Source organism: Rhinopithecus roxellana, chromosome 11 (assembly GCF_007565055.1).
Source record: "Rhinopithecus roxellana isolate Shanxi Qingling chromosome 11, ASM756505v1, whole genome shotgun sequence".
Classification (NCBI taxonomy): Eukaryota; Metazoa; Chordata; class Mammalia; order Primates; family Cercopithecidae; genus Rhinopithecus; species Rhinopithecus roxellana.
The window spans coordinates 70,958,424-70,974,908 of NC_044559.1; the positions used below are offsets into that span (position 1 = coordinate 70,958,424).

Consider the following 16,485-nt stretch of genomic DNA (forward strand, 5'->3'; position numbering starts at 1 on the left):
TAATTCTGCACTGCCAAGAAGACTTCAAAGCAATAGGGCCCTCCAGATTGTTGTCACGTGGATGGTTCACTTAATTATCATCTGATATTCTTAGTATTGTGTGCCCAGTCCCACTAGGGAGAGGTGGGGCAGTAAAACTCCTGAGCCTTGCTACTGCTGTCCTGAGGGCCACAGTGATAAACTAACGTTGTTGTTTTATAGTCTGTTTGATATTTAGACTACTCAAATTTAACTATAATCTTTAAAAGTAAAATGTAAATATAAATACTATTAGGTCATGAACAAAAAAAGTTAAGCGGTCGGGTGCGTTGACTCACGCCTGTAATCCCAGCACTTCGGGAGGCCAAGGCAGACAGATCATGAGGTCAGGAGATCGAGACCATCCTGGCTAACATGGTGAAACCCCATCTTTACTAAAAATACAAAAAAATTAGCCAGGTGTGGTGACAGGCACCTGTAGTCCCAGCTACTCGGGAGGCTGAGGCTGGAGAATGGCGTGAACCCAGGAGGCAGAGCTTTTGCAGTGAGCCGAGATCACGCCACCGCACTCCAGCCTGGGCGACAGAGTGAGACTCTGTCTCAAAAATAAATAAATAAATAAGCAAAAGCATAATATCCATCTTTACAAATCTTAAATGAATATTAGTTCATCCATGCTTTTATGTATTTAGAAAACATAGTTGGAATGGTGTCTTAGTCTGTTTGGGCTGCTGTAGAAGAATACCATATACTGGGTAGCTTATAAACAGAAATTTATTTCTCACAGTTCTGGAGACTGGGAAGTTCATGATCAAGGTGCTGGCTGATTTGGTGTCCTTTGAGGCCCGACTTTCTGGTTCATAAATGGTACCTTCTCTTTGTGTTCTCATGTGGTGGAAGGCACGAGGGACCTATGTTCTCTCTTATAAGGGTGCTAATTCCATTATGAGGGTACCACCCTCATGACCTAATGACTTCCCAAGGGCCCCACCTCCTAATAGCATCACCTTGGGAGTTAGCATTTCAACATATGACTTTGAAAGCAAAACATTTAGACCAGAGCAAATGGTCTAGGCGAGATTATCACAGTTGCCCTTTGTATTCTCTTTGCGGTGTGAGTACTAAGCTAAAATAGCCTGGAATATTAAAACTCGTCATGCAATATATACGCATAGTTTAAAAATGAAATAGTTTAAAAAGGCTTGTGATGAAAACACAGTACCCTTCCCCACAAAACATACTCTGTTCCCTAGATATAGCTACGTTTTATTCCTTGAGCTGTTTCTTACTGATTCTCTGTTTTTGAAATCTATGATTATTGCATTCTCCCAATTCATTATCTTGAGCCATTGTCTGTTGTATTCTTGTATGGTAGAAAGGATTTAGTTCTCTACTTTTTTCCTTCTCTGTTTTCCCAATAAAGTTTAATGACAAGTTTTAGTTTAATCAGTATTCAGTGTTTATGTTATATTTGTCCTTTGGTATCTATGGAGTATTTGTTCCAGGACCTCCTATGGATACCAAAACCTACTGATGCTCAAGGCCCTGATACCAAAATGGGATAATATTTGGATATAACCTATGCATATCCTCTGTACATTTTAATCTCTAGATTACTTATAATACCTAATACAATATAAATGACATGCAAATAGTTGTTATACTATATTGTTTAGAGAATAATGACAAAAAAGGCTGTATTTGTTTAATACAGACACAATTTTCATTTTCTTTTTTTCTGTTGAATATTTTTGATCTACAATTGGTTGAATTCACAGACGTGGAACCCAGGGAATATGGAGAGCTGACTCTCTGTCATGTATGTTGTTGTTTCCTGACAAGCCAACGAATATACAAGTATTTCTTTTCCTTTTTTGTCAGAATTTTGTTTTTCCTGGAGTTGGTAATTGCCTTGTCCTTTTTTCCCCTTTTGGTTTAATGTTTTTTATGCCTATCAGAAATTCTTTCTACACTGTCTAATCCTCTCAGAACAATTTCCCACGTTTAAGATTTCAGATAATCAGTTTTTTTCCCTGACAACTTTCCTCTTTGAAGTCTGTTGGCCTGCTTCATCCTTTACTGTTTGCCTTCTGGCCTGGCTTCACAGCTGTCATCATGGAATTTGCTCCCATCCTGGGAATTTCTCCTCACTCTTTTCTATATTTAAACCCCAGTTTCTTGTATAAGGGAAAGTTTCAGTTTCTTGGCTAACTTATTCAATTTGATACATACAACCCCTACTAATATATGGAATCCAAGTAGTAGGGAGGTAACTTTTTCCCCCTTGCAACTTAGCGTGCCTGAAAATTTGACCATATTCTTCTACTGAATTCTGGGTTTAGCCAGGTAAAGAATTTTGGGTTGAAAATAATTTTTCCCTATAATTTAAAGCTTTACTCATTGTTATATAGCATCTCACGGCTTGAATGAGAATTCTGACACTATTCTAATTGCCTGTGACTTGTTTTTGTCTCTCTGGAAGGTTTTAAGATATTTTTATTTCAAATGTGAAATTTCAGAAGGATATGCTTTGTGTATATTTTCTTTCATTCAGCTACAAATTGAATTAACTCTACTAATATGGAACCTTATGTTTTTTGGTTCTGGAAATTTTCTGGTATATTTCTTTGATTAAAAAAATACATTTTATAGTCTGTTCTCTTTTTCTGGAAATGTGGTTAGTTGGTCTTGGATTTTTTAAAAAGCTATTTCCTCCTTTATTTTATGTATGTCTTGTTCTTTCTGGGAGAATTTTTTAAAATGTTCCATACCTTGGATAGGATTGTGATATATTTGTTCTCTAAATGTTTCTCTTTTAAAACTGTCATGCTACTGTTTTTTCTTTTGGGATAGGTGCATTACTTTTTCTTATCTTTCCAATATCAATTGTAAGTTAAAAAATTATCCCATCCTCCATTCTCTTTCCCCATTTCCCAGCCTGTTCTTCCTCATCTTCTCCTCCTCCTTTATCCTCCTTCTCCTCCCTTCTCTTTCCCTTGCTCTCTCTCTCCTGTCCTTCTCGTCCCCCTTCCTCTTCCCCTCCCCCTCCTCCCCATTCTCTTTCCCACTCTGTCCTCTTCCCCATCAGCCTCTCTCACTTTCTTCTCTTTATCATTTCCTCATCTCCTTCTCAATCCCTTCCTTCTGTTATTTTGTTTTGCTTTTGCTTATATTTTGGAGTGAGGCAGTAAAACTCTTTCTGTTTTGGTGTGATTTGTTGACTGGTGGTCCTCACCAGCAAGGGAATGACCTTATATGCTGATACATTTCATAGCGAATAACTGCTACATGGCTGTCTTATGATAGTACAGTCCATAACAGGTAGAGCATTGCATCAGCTATGGACCTGAATTGGAATATGATGCCCTAGAACTGGACATGTGGAGAACCCAGGAGCAATCTTGAACCCTGAGGAATTTCCTGGTTTTCATGGTAATGTATGGGACTTGAGTAAGTCTAAGTCACTGACATTGAAGCAGTGGCATAGATATGTACTATTTAGAAGATCATTTACTGAAGAAAGGACATTTCCTAAAAGAAGCAATCTATGGGTATCACTGGTATTATACTCCTAGTATTATACAACCCCTTTTTGGGTGTTCTGGGCCCTGGACACTAAATGTCTGTATCACTCCCCCATTCTGTAACAACCATAAAACTACTCCCCACCCCTCCCGCCTCCACTGCCTCAAAACCACCTATTTCAGAACACCTGTCTGAGGAGTGGGACTTCCCCTGGTGAAGAACGTGTCCTCCAGCTTGCGGGATTCTCTTTCCCTTTCACCATCACTGGAGAGCTCCCCTTCCTCCCCTGGCCTGTACCATTTGGCTCCTAGGCACAGGTGCTCTTTCAAGTGCTCTGAGGCATTGAAAAAAGAAAACGAAGTTTTGGGATCAGACATTCGTGAGTATTCACAGCATTCTTTCTGCCCAGAATTCCCTTTCCCCATGTCCTCATGTCTAAATTCTACATTAAATAATCAGTTCAAAAGTCTCTACAGTAGTTATTCTTTGAATTCCTGTACTTAATCATCTGTGACTCTTCTGTAATGTTTTAGTCTTGTCGTTTTTATTACACAACTATAAGTCCTTAGAGGTCAAAGTGGAAGGCTTCCATATTAAATGCTTACAGGGTGCTGCTTTGCATATTTCAGGGGTAAAACAGAGCCTGAGGGAGACTGAAGAATTTGCCCAGAGTTATGCCACTAGTAAATGGCAAACCTAGATTTGAACCTAGACTTTTTTGACTCCATGACTTCTATCTCCTCTCTCTGTGCCCTGTTGCTAAATAAGTTTTGTATAAATAAATAGTGAGTATTTTAGCGTAAAGATGAATAAGGAGCCCTAATGAAAGCAGGCATGTCTTTTCTTTGCCCCTCCGTCAACCTCCAGTTTTGGTGGAGAAAATAGCAAAACAGACTGCCTTGTCATGGATTTCTGCATATAACCTGAACTTTAAACATGCCTGGAACACATTTGGTTCTGATTTAAAACAAGTTGGCTTGCCCCATTGCCATGTTATTACAAATACAAAAGAAATATAAACTTCATTCCATTAAATAACCATCCACATAAACTTTTAAATAGTTTCATGGCTTTGGGCTGGGCCAAAGCTGGATATTAAGGAAATGATTATTAATGTTACATATTTTATTCAAACTGGTCTAATTTTTTTAACCTTCCCACCATCCCTAAAAGTGCCAGTTAACCTTTTCCTTCCTCCTGCAAAATGTTCCCAGGAGGTTAAAACAGATAGAACTTTGATATCAAGCTGCTGACTCTTACTATTTGGAAATATTCTTTGTTTTCAGTTCCTCATAGCCTGTAGCTGTGTGCTCTACTTGAAACTTTTCAGTCCTCCTTGGATAACAGCAAAGTTAGTTATCATTCCCTGTAGCGGTGCTGTAAAATGGAAATATGTGAACCACAAATATAATTTTATGTTTTATTGCCACATTAAGAAGAGTGAGACAAAACAGGTAAGATTAGTCTTACAATATTTCTTTGTCTAGCCCAATATATAGAAGTAACATCATTTCAACATATAATCAAAACATTATTGAGAATTGTACATTCTTTTTTCACTATGTTTTCAAAATCCTATTTGCATTTTATACCACAGCGTATGTGAATTCAGACTAGCCACACTTTCAGTGTTCACGAGGCACATGTGGCCAGTGGCTGTCGCATTGGATGGCGTAGTTCTACAGGAAGATCAGCGTAATCTCACTGTGGTGTATTAGGTATTCCTAATTCCATTAAACTATGAACATTGTTTAGATTTTGGTAAAGAGTTAGGGTTGTTTTCCTAAAAAAAATTGAAATTATGTAAATACCCAAAGTCTTCAAATAGTGTTATGACCTCAGGCCAGACTAAACGATGCTTCAGGGATTGCTTATGTAAGAAGAAATAGCATCTGAAAGTGAGACATTTGACATGACCAACGTTTCTGTTAATCATTGGACTGAAATTCCATTGACATATGTTTGGGTCATCAGTCCACCAGGAAGTCTTCATTGTCAGGCCAATAAATTTGAAGTTCGAATAAACCCTTAACGAGAGTTACTGAAAGAGTGCAAGTTAAAAGTTGCTTAAAGCAGTGAGTAATGTAGTTGTTCTCAGATTTTTGGGAATATATGTTTCCCTACATTTAATAGCAACAGATGCTTTCTGAAACTAAAATCCCCTAGATGAGAGAATGCTGGCCTTTGCTTGCTTTCTGTTGTGTCCCTGAGTGTGGCAGGGCCAGCACTGTCTTAGATTGTTCCCGGCATTGGAATATTGGCAGGAAAAAGATTTGACATGTGAAAAAAATCCCCTGCAATCCACATTTTGAGAAGTGTGTATAATCTCAAAGTCTTATGGAGCAGCAGTGGTCCCCGCTGTTAGATGGATTAGGAATCCTCCCCCTAACCTCCATCATAATCTAATTCTTATTCTGTTAAAATATGTTGTGGGAAATGAAAATTTAAAACACAGCCTCAAAGGATGTCTTGGATAGTTCAATTATTGGACCATCCTCTTGTCCCAAATTGCCATGGATAATCTCTCTCTCTTTTTTGTTTTTATTCTGAGCCATAGAGCCCTTTTATAATGGGGTAAATTTCTGTTTTATTTCATGTTTCATTTGATGTGACCTTTCAGCGAAAGTGGGTTTTGTTTTTAAACAGCCTAGGATTGGAAATGTATGTATATACATTTTTCTTTTTGTGGTTCACACATTTTGAAGGGTGTCTATTTCTGTCTTCTTTGGCTAGCTATTGAGTTTGGCTATAATTCACAGAGGTTTTCCAAATATTAAATTTTTTACTGTTTTCAGCTGCGAAGATTCTACTATAGGCCTAAATGATTACAACTTCTCCACTGAGAGCTGCACAAAATCAGTGTTTCATTCTAGAAAGTACTAGGTTGGTTAAAGCCTAAGATCTGTACCTGGTATGATGTTATTGATTGTCTGTTATCTATCTCTGATATTGCATTACTCATTGTGTCTCCTTAGGCAGCTTATATCTACATTTGATTTTTGTACTTTTGCCAATGATTGCCTTATACACTGTGGGCTGAAAATAATGCTGTGACCCACCAGTAATGGTGAAACCTTGGTTCATTCTCAAATAGGAAGGAAGACTTAAAAATAATTTTTACCTGAATTTTTTCTAATTAAAAAGCAATTCAAACCATTTAAAGGTATGTTGAAAAATACAAAGAAAAAATGATAAGCAGATCCAAGAATTCTACCACTCAAATAACAACTGTTATTAATATTTTAATATTTATCCTTTCAGTCTTTTTTCTGACATATTCACTATGTATCCATATATCTAAATACATGTTTGTTTATATTTGTGTCTGTATATGTACATGTACAGACTTTTATACAGAATTTAAGCCATTCTGTACATTCTGTTTTTTTTTTTTTTTTTTTTTTTTTTTTTTTTTGAGACAGAATCTCATACTGTTGCCTAGGCTGGAGTATAGTGTCATGATTTTGGCTCACTGCAACCTCCACCTCCCAGGTTCAAGAGATTCTCCTGTCTCAGCCTCCCAAGTAGCTGGGATTACAGACATGCACCATCACTCCCAGATAATTTTTTTTCTTCTATTTTTAGTAGAGACGGGGTTTCACCATGTTGCCTAGGCTGGTCTCAAACTCCTGACCTCAGGTGATCCTCTCACCTTGGCCCCCAAAGTGCTGGGACTGCAGGTGTGAGCCACTGTGCCCAGCCTGTACATTCTGTTTTATACTTTAAAAAACCAAGTTAAGGTTGCATTTTTGACCACGGGAATTTAACTGCAAAATAAAACAATATTTAAGAAAAAAATATTAAAAATGAGGAAGAAAGCCATCCTTAATCCAGCCACTGTTAAGAGAAAAATCATATTTATTTTTGTCTATTCTTGATTTTTCTCAACAGGCCTATTTATTTAACTTTTTTACAGGCCGGTGAATTTGAATTGTTCACAGTGAAGCCTGGTAATTAGGTAGAGAGTTAGGGGAAAGGTAGGGTCTGAAAATTCTCACACTTATGAGATACAGCATTCAGATGACACTTTCCACTGTTGAAATTTAAAGTTAGAAGTGTTCTTCAGTTGGTTAGAGTATTTTAATGATGACTGTGATTTTAATTTTGATGATGACTATGATTTTAATTCAGAAGTGGAAGAAACTTTAAGAATAAACTTAACGACTACTCTTTTCTCAATTGGCTCTCAGAGCTTTACATGCCAGTCCAAAGTGCAAGATATAATTCATGAACATAAAAAGTTTCTCTGGGAATATCTAGAAACTGCATCTTCTACGTCTTTTGTGCTGATTTCCTTTTTCAGTTGAATTTGCTGGGTTGTCAGGGAAACAGTTAACATACAGTTTTCTGGAAGCAGTTAATATACAGAATAAAATATATGGCATAACTCTTTTAGCATAAGGATTAAATTGATGCAATAAGGGAATGTTTTAAATTTTGAGTAGAATATTTTTGTACAAGAATCAGGCTACCTGAATAATTGTTTATCTTTCAAGTGACCTGAAGGCACAGCAGCCCTCTTAGTTGCAAATGTGTTGAGTTGTGTTAAAAAAAAAAAAAGATGGAGAGGAATGCCCTGATTCTTTATGGATTTGAAGAATTAATCTCAATTATTTTTATAATTAGAACTTGGTTTTTTCTTGCCAAATTCCAAAGGGGAAGAAACCCCATTGTTTATTAAGGTAATGTTTAAAGATGTTTCATACTTTAATTGTGAAGTATGAAATGTGAAGAACATAGTCCTTGTGTTTTTAGAGTTGGCTACATAAAGCATCAGATGTTATAAGAGAAAAGCATTTTAAAATGAAAAGGATATTTAAACAGAAGTTTCCGTGTGCCCCAGGAAGAATTTAAAGTCAAGCTTCCCCCTCCCATTTAATTCAGTCATTAACTGGACTTGCTATGTAGTTTGGGAGAATTGTAATAGTTTACACCTGTTTCAACTTTTGCTGTTTTTATTGGCAGTGGCTTTTGCCATCCCATATTTCTTGTGAAGCAAAAATATGAAATAAAATATGACAAAGCATTGGAGAAATTACAATAAACATAAAAAATGGATTGTTCAGCTTAAAATATGAAATGCTTTACCTGCACATTCAGCCAGCCACGTTTCAGTAGTATTGAAGTAATTTGTTCCTGGGGTTCTGTGTCATGAAAATAAAGACAATTGCTTTCATTGGCAGGAATAATCCAGGGTTTTTACATTCGAGTGAATAAACTTTGGAACATCAGGCAGAAGTTATATTGTAAAGACAGTTTAATAAAAACCTGCTAAATCATTATATGTATGCTCATGTTACTGTGGAATAAAAAAGAAGAGGGAGTATCAGTGTCTAAGATTGCAAAGACTCAATAGAAGTATTTTAGCACAGAGTGTAATCAAACTTCAAAGGTCAAGCAATACCATGACATAAAGTATGGTTTGGCTCATTTCACAGGCACCATTTTGCCCTCCAAATATAATGAAAAGGAAATGATTTGAGTCAAGATATTATCATATCTCATATATATTTTTTCTTCTAATCCAACTCTCTAATAATCTCCCTATAAGCGCCCTTTGTTCTTCAGGTCTAACAGTAGTTGTCCAGTTTCAGTGTTGGGTTAGGAGTGAAATGATTCACTTTTTAATGCATTGTCTAGAATGAGAATAGCTAAATTAAATTGATAATAAGTTTAATTTGGGTAGAATTGTGACTGAAAAACCCTCTGGGAAAGTTGCTAGGAGAACTGAATTTTAACTTTGGCTTAATCTCACCAGTTAGGTTGCTTTGAATATTGTACAGGTCAGGGTTGTAATTTGAATGAGGGTAGGGCCTTGCCTATTTTGATTCATTAGCATTGAACCTAAGTCGTAAGTATTTGCCAAATGAAAGTGTCAGCTTTTCTGGGTCTGTAAAATGAGCATTTTATTTTATTTATCTTATTTTTTTTTAAATGAGCATTTTAAATGCCTAATTTTATATTGAGAAAAATGTTCTTCAGTGATACCTTTTTCCCCAATCTCTCACTTCTTGGAAAGACTTTATATTTTGATACTGATGAATGTAAACTAAGTGGGAGAATCAGACTCTCAAATTTGGGCTCAGAAGAATCCGTGTTTGGGGGAAGAGAAGACTTTTAGTGAATTGTCACTCTTTTAATAGGCTCTTGTGGCCTTTGATAGCTTTGTCTGCTTGGGGTCAGTGAAAGTCCTTCAGGTGACCTGGCATCCTGGGAATGAAATGAGGATGCTTCTTCCTAGGAAGTGCTAATGATTGGGACTCAATACCATTTGCACCTGAGACCATGATCTAACCAACAGCTCATCAGGGTCTTTTACCAAGGTATTTTTGGGCTTGGAAAATGGATACATCAGAATTGAGGTAAAATTAAGCTCAGATTTAGAATTTCTTGCACACAAACACTTGGAGTAAAAAAAGTCCAAAGATTTTTGGTGCCAGTGAACGTAATTTGCCATTTCTGGCTCCTTGCCTGCTGTTTTCCCTCAAATCGTAAACTTGCTAAAGGTGCAGGTTTCTGGTTAAATTTTAGTGATTTTCCCCCCTAGAACAGAGTTAATAGTAGTTTAGGTCTAACTTAGGAAATTTTCCCCTTTTTATTCATCTGGAAGTTGAAGGGTCATTCTGTGAAGGCTGTTTAGTCTTTTGATGGACTTGGAATGAAGGGGCATGACAAAGTGTGATATAATGAGTTTGTCTTGAGCAAAATAAGTCTCCTCAAGGAAGTTTCTGTAATAAATATAGTTGTATAATGAAATTTCAACAGATGAATTTTAAGTTGTGCAGGAATTTCATGTGGTAAAAAGGGTGATTATCTACTTTGCTTGATAGACCTTTGAAAATGTCTTTGATTCTAAAAATTCCTTTTCACAGAAGAGTTTCCTCAATGCCACTAGATATTTTTTTGACTCTCCATGTCCTTATCTGCTACTTTTATTGCCATGTGAAAGTGGGTATCATTGAAGGTGGCTCTTTTAAAACTATTTTTAGCCTTAGACAAAGACAGCCAAGAATTGGCTAAGTGCCCCCCAAGACACTTGTCATTAGGTTTGGGCACTGACCTTTTATCTTGCCTGGGTGTTCCCTTTAGCTAGGGCCGCCCACAGTTGCCAGTTTGCTTAGAAGTTTGTTCAACTTTACTTTTTATGTTTTTATTGAGTTTTAATATTGGTATATTTTCAAGTTAGAGAATGAAAATCATTGTTTGCAGAGCAGACTACAGAGACTGTGTTTGTAGAAATGTGTGATTCAAACGGCCTATATCAGTGTGTAAGGAAAATGGATGTGCTGCGGTCAGGAATAACCCAAGGCAGACATCCAGTTTAGCATGACTCAGCGAGTTTGGAGTGCAGGCACACAACTCCACTCTTCATGTAACCACACCACATGAGGCGCATTAGGTGGCCACCCACATGAGCTCGTGCTTTGCTCAGAGTCACTATTCTCCGTAAAAGGTGTAATTACCCTGCTGACACTACATGCAGCTTGTGCCCCAGTCAGCTTGTTCGTGCCAAGAGAGAATAAAACCATGTTGAAATCCCCTACAATTCCTCGAGTGTTCTTTCAGCTGCCTGCCACTCATCCATCCACTCCTTGGTCCTCAGCTTGGGCTGGAACGTAACACTTGGCGTGACACTTGGCATAGTCGGCAGGATACTGAGGAGAGTGAGCCTTTGGTCCCCACTGATTTCAGGTTGGGCATGTGACTGCAACATGGGCTGTGGTGCCCAGTGACAGCTGTGCTGTTTAATGGGCTCTGGTGGAAACCTAGGTGGCAGTAGATTGGTCCTCCACGAGCATGGAAAAGGTGCTGAAGCAGCTGGAAGTGCAGAGAGCACTGAGAAGGAGTGAGCTTTTGCCGGCAGAGTTGGTTAGGCAATTTTTTTTTTTTTTTTTTTTTTTTTTTTTTTTGAGACGGAGTCTCGCTCTGTCGCCCAGGCTGGAGTGCAGTGACCGGATTTTTGAATGCACTATGAAAAGTACACCCTCAGTCCCTGAGGGATGTAGCAGAGGTAAGGGCCCTCCAGGTGCAGGCTGGGTGCCTGGAGGCCTGGTTACACAGCTCAGAAAAGGATTTAGAAGCTTCCATAAATGGGGACCTTCAGGCACAGGCGGCGTGCCTGGAGGCCCGGCTACAGAGCTCGGAAAAGGAATTAGAGGCTGCCGTGAATGCAGGCCTGGGGCTGTTGTCTCAGCCAGAGACCCCCCACTCTGATACTGAGGAAGCTGTTGGTGGGACCGAGGAGTCTGCACCATAAAGAAGAGGAAGATGCCCTGCCTGCATGGGTCCCCCGACTGGAGAAAAGGGGGCCCCAACAAGTGACATGCTCACAGATGTGGATTGATTTGATTTTGGCCAGGATTGACTGAGAGAAAATCGATAAGCAGCCAAACGAAATACTCTTAATTTTGTGCAATTCCAGAAAATGCCCAAGTGGGAGAAGGACATTGCTGCACAACCTGGTCCCACCTGGGCACTTCAGCTCAAAGACTACATATGTGCTATAGCCAACTGGGGGTGTAAAGCCTTTTCTGTATGATGAGGGAACTGACTGAGGTTTGAATTGGGGAAACACCAGATGACTGGAGGCCACATGTGGAGTTCACAGTCCACTGTTCCCCCACCAACGTATAGCGAGTGCTAGTGCTGGTAGACACCAGCACAGATACGTTTTGGGCGTGGATATTTCACATGGCTTGGCAGCCGTGCCGTCTATCAATGGGCTTGACAAAACTGAGACAGTACCACTATGTGGTGGACTTGACCGATGAGTTCTTTTCCAGACAGCCAGGAATAGTTTGCCTTCATGGGAGGGCAACAGTGGGCTTTCACAGTGTTGCTGCAGGGCTATATGCATAGCCCCACCATATGTCATGGTCTTGTTAATGATACTATGTTAACTTCTGATTCTCTTGCAGATTTAGAAGTGACAACACTCCCCTTGCCTAGATTAAATCTAGGCATGAGAGCATGGCAGGGTGGGCTACAGTCGTTGTTCGGATGACTTAGCTGATAGTGGGATGGATGCCTTCATGGATAGTGACTCCCCGGAATGGGCTAACACAGACATCCACTTGAGCGAAGTGTGGTGCCTACTTGGAGCAGTGGAGTACACGGAGTACAAATCCCTTAGCAGCAGAGTTGCAAGAGGTCTTAGGACTTGTAGTCCTAATGCAAGATAAGGCCATGGGGCCTGAGGCACTCCTCCATTCCGGATAGAGCATGGTATACGAATGGGTCTAGCTTGGGTGCTGCTATTGCCTGGACTGCTGTCACAGTTCACTCTAGTACTGATGCCACATGATTTGATACGATGTGTGGACAAAGTAGCCAATGGGCTGAAATCAGGGCAGTGTGAATGGTGATCACCAAGGTGGTGACACCAACGGTAATCTGCAGCAATAGCTTGGTAGTTTATTGAGGCTTAGCCTTGTGGTTAACTACTTAAAAGTAACAGAAGTAGCCAGTTAGTTGGTCACCGGCCCATATAGGGCTAAGCCATGTGGCAAAACCTATGGGAGGAAGGATGACCTCCTCCGACCAGGTATAGGGATTAATGGTAACCTATTGTTGCCTGCCCCAGTGCTCCTAAAGGCAGGGAAATAAAAGCTTAACTAAATGTATAAAGCAACATTGGTGTAATGTCACCATGAGGTGGTTGCCTACCACAACCTGGAGTTGTTGTTCCTGTATTACTGCTGTGGCCTCTGGATCCAGGGTTCTGCCCTGTGGGCATGTCTCCCCACTAGAAAAACTCCCTCTGCCTAGGGGGTGGAATGTAAGACCTATATGTTGGACCTGAGTGTCTGGGGCCTGTGTATCTAGAGCCTATGTATAAGGCCTTGTGTCGGACCTGTGTGTCTGGGGCCTGGCTTGCATGCCCAGAGCCTATGTATGAGGCCTATGTGTTGGACCTGTGTGTCTAAGGCCTATGTCTCCCTTGGCCTAGTGGGTGGAGTATAAGGAAAAAGGATCTGCTGTGATCAAGAATAGGCCAAGGCAGACATCTGGTCTAGCATGTGAGTCTGGAGTTTGGAGTGCACGTGCACAATTTCACTCATTACATAACCACATCACGTGGTGATCATCCATGTGAGCTTGTGCTTGGCTTGCAGCCACTATTGTCTGTAAAAGGTATAATTACCCTGCTAACACTGTACATGACTTGCACCTCAGTTGACTTGCGCCCAGGTTTGCACCCACGGTTCATGCCCAGGCTGGCGTCCAGCCTCACTTGCACCAAGAGGGAGAATAAAGCCATGTCACAACTCCCTATGATTCCTCGAGTGTTCTTTCAGCTTCTCGCCACTCATCCACCCCCTCCCCTTGGTCCTCCGCTTGGGTGGAAATCTGACACTTGGCATGACAGTGTCTGGGTGCAGTTCATGCTATTGATGATGAGGAATTTGTTCAAAAAGAGAAGTTAAAAAGACGTTAGCATTATAGGTTAGTTTGCTTTTGCTGCTATAACAAGTTGCCACAGTGTAGTAGCTTAAAACAACAGAAATCTTACTTTTTGGGTCTGAAATCCGAAGTGGTTTTCACTGGGCTGAAAGCAAGGTGTTAGCAGGACTGGACTCTCTACAGAGGCCATAGGGAAAGATAATTTCTTTGACTTTTCCAACTCTTAGAGGCCACCTACATTCCTTGGCTCCTGGCTTGTTCCTCTGTCTTCAAATCTTCGTTGTCTCTGATCTGTCCTTTGTTGTCATGTAACCATCTCTCCTTGTGCTTCCATTGTCACATCACTTTCTTGTACTCTGAGCCCCCTGCTTCTTTCATTAAGGACACAATTACATTGGGCCCATCTGGCTAATTCAGGATAATCTTCCTATCTTTTTACTTAATCACATCTACAAAATCTCTTTTGCCGTGTAAGATTCCGGGGATTAGTACATGAACCCCTTTGCCGGGAGTCATTATTCAGCCCTGCCACACATTAGAAGGCAATTTTTAAATTCCTTTTCAGCCCTTGTTTTTATGTTTTTTCAGATTGTCCTTGGAATTTCCAGAAACATGTAATCTGCAATCTGTTGTTTGGGTAAAAATGTGTTGGTAAAAAATACACATTTCTACAAAAATAGACAATGTGTCTTATATTTAACTGTAAAATTTAAGTTGGTGAAAAAAATTTAAATACTTGTTATTTCTTTGAGGGCAGAGAGAACTTCTGAAGTTTTGAATCTTTTTTTTTTTTTGAGACAGAGTCATACTCTGTCGCCAGGCTGGAGTGCAGTGGTGCAATCTTGGCTCACTGCAACTTCCGCCTCCTGGGTTCAAGTGATTCTCCTGCCTCGGCCGCTCAAGTAGCTGGGATTACAGGCACACACCACCTCGCCCAGCTAATTTTTGTTTTAGTAGAGATGGAGTTTCACCATGTTGGCCAGGATGGTCTTGATCTCTTGACCTCGTGATCCATCTGCCTCGGCCTCCCAAATTTTGAATCTTTCACTTAACAATGTCAAAGTTATGGTAGATGCTTGTCAAAACTTGCTAATTGACAGATGTACTTCTTAAGTGATTGTTCTGCCCTATTTCTTGGATCTTTAGTCATTTTAACAAGTGTTCTGGATACGCACACACACATGCACTTCTGCTCACAAACATGGCTGTGCTGAGGTATTGCCTAGCACGTGTTTGGTTTACTGTGGTCTTCCAGACTTTAATTTCCAGTACTTTTCACTTCAGTACCTTTCTTTGTCCTGGCCAGGCTTCTCTCATTAAGCACTATTCCACCCTACATCCGAATCAGAGTCCTCTTTGGCCTTAGAAAGATGCAGTCTGAGTCTGTTGCAAGCAAGATGCTATTGGCTCTTTTATCGCTTCTCTCCTTTTGTCAAATTCCCTACCCTGCAACACAAATGAATACAAAATGTTCATAGTCACAAGACTTATGAACACAGACTAAGAAATGGGTTTGTCCTATATTCATGGGTTACCATTTATCTATAAAAATGATGTTCAAATACAGTGATATTTTAATGTTACATGCAATTTTGTGGGCTGTGACCTTCACCATTACTGTTTAATTCTGTTTTTCTTTTTTCTCTCTTTGTATATACAAATGAAGGAGTGAATTAAAAGTATATGATGCCAACTGAAATTTAAGTAGAATATATACTCATTGTAAAGCATAAAATGGAAACAGCTTAGAAGTAGGCCATATACATGAGCCACCTGCTGACAAGGCAGCCTCTTCTGCCTGGGATTGATCACAGATAGGAAGTGCTTGGAATGTTACAGTTGATTACTTTGAGAGTTGCATTTATTCATATAGTTCTTTAACTATGAAAGGCCGAGATCACTTTCATCATCTAAGTGTGTAGGGGTTCGTGAGTCTTTCAGACAAAGCAAAAGAGTGCTAAATAGCCTAGAGATGTGTAATTGATGGATTAGTGTGCTAGTCTTTACCAATTTTGCATCGCAGTGAGGCATATTAGCAGGCACTGAGCTATGGGAGAGCGAGGCTGGCATCTTGTTTGCTTTTGCATTCTCATATCTGATGCTCGAAAGTTTTTTGAATACATACATTGAAAAAGTATTTTAAATGTGCACATTTTTATTTACAGCTGCTGCTGAAGGGAAAGGCAGAAGTGGGGAAGACTTTTTTCAAAAGGTAAGTTGCCTTTTACTCTTGTCATGGTGATAAGTAAGAGGAAATATACTTATCTCAGCAGCTACCCTAGAAGCCCCCGAACGCTCCCCTTCATGTGGAGGAGAACAGGTTTCCATAGGGGAGCTGGAAACAGAGCTAGCCAGGAAAAGGGGGGATGCTCTATGAGACATAACCATTCCAAGAAGGCTCCTTCCAGGGAAAATCTAATGAAATTTTTGCTTGAAGGCAAATAAACAAAATGTAAGAGGGCTCAGAGGTGGATCAATTCATGTGGCATTCATACTTCGTTTGGCTGGTGTGTGACATAGAAGGGGTTTATTGTGCAAGGTGAGGTACACTATCCTATATGATGAATATGGTGGGGG

General features: G+C 39.7%; 1 protein-coding gene across 3 annotated transcripts in view; it reads left to right on the forward strand.

Moving 5' to 3' along the window:
* Positions 1–16,485, forward strand: part of BICC1 (BicC family RNA binding protein 1) — a 328,457-nt gene that overhangs the window by 96,579 nt on the left and 215,393 nt on the right. For all 3 annotated transcript variants that reach the window (XM_030941415.1, XM_030941416.1, XM_030941417.1), the window contains exon 2: positions 16,074–16,120. In XM_030941415.1, coding sequence (XP_030797275.1) covers positions 16,074–16,120 — 47 coding nt within the window. The remainder of the gene's footprint in view (positions 1–16,073; positions 16,121–16,485) is intronic.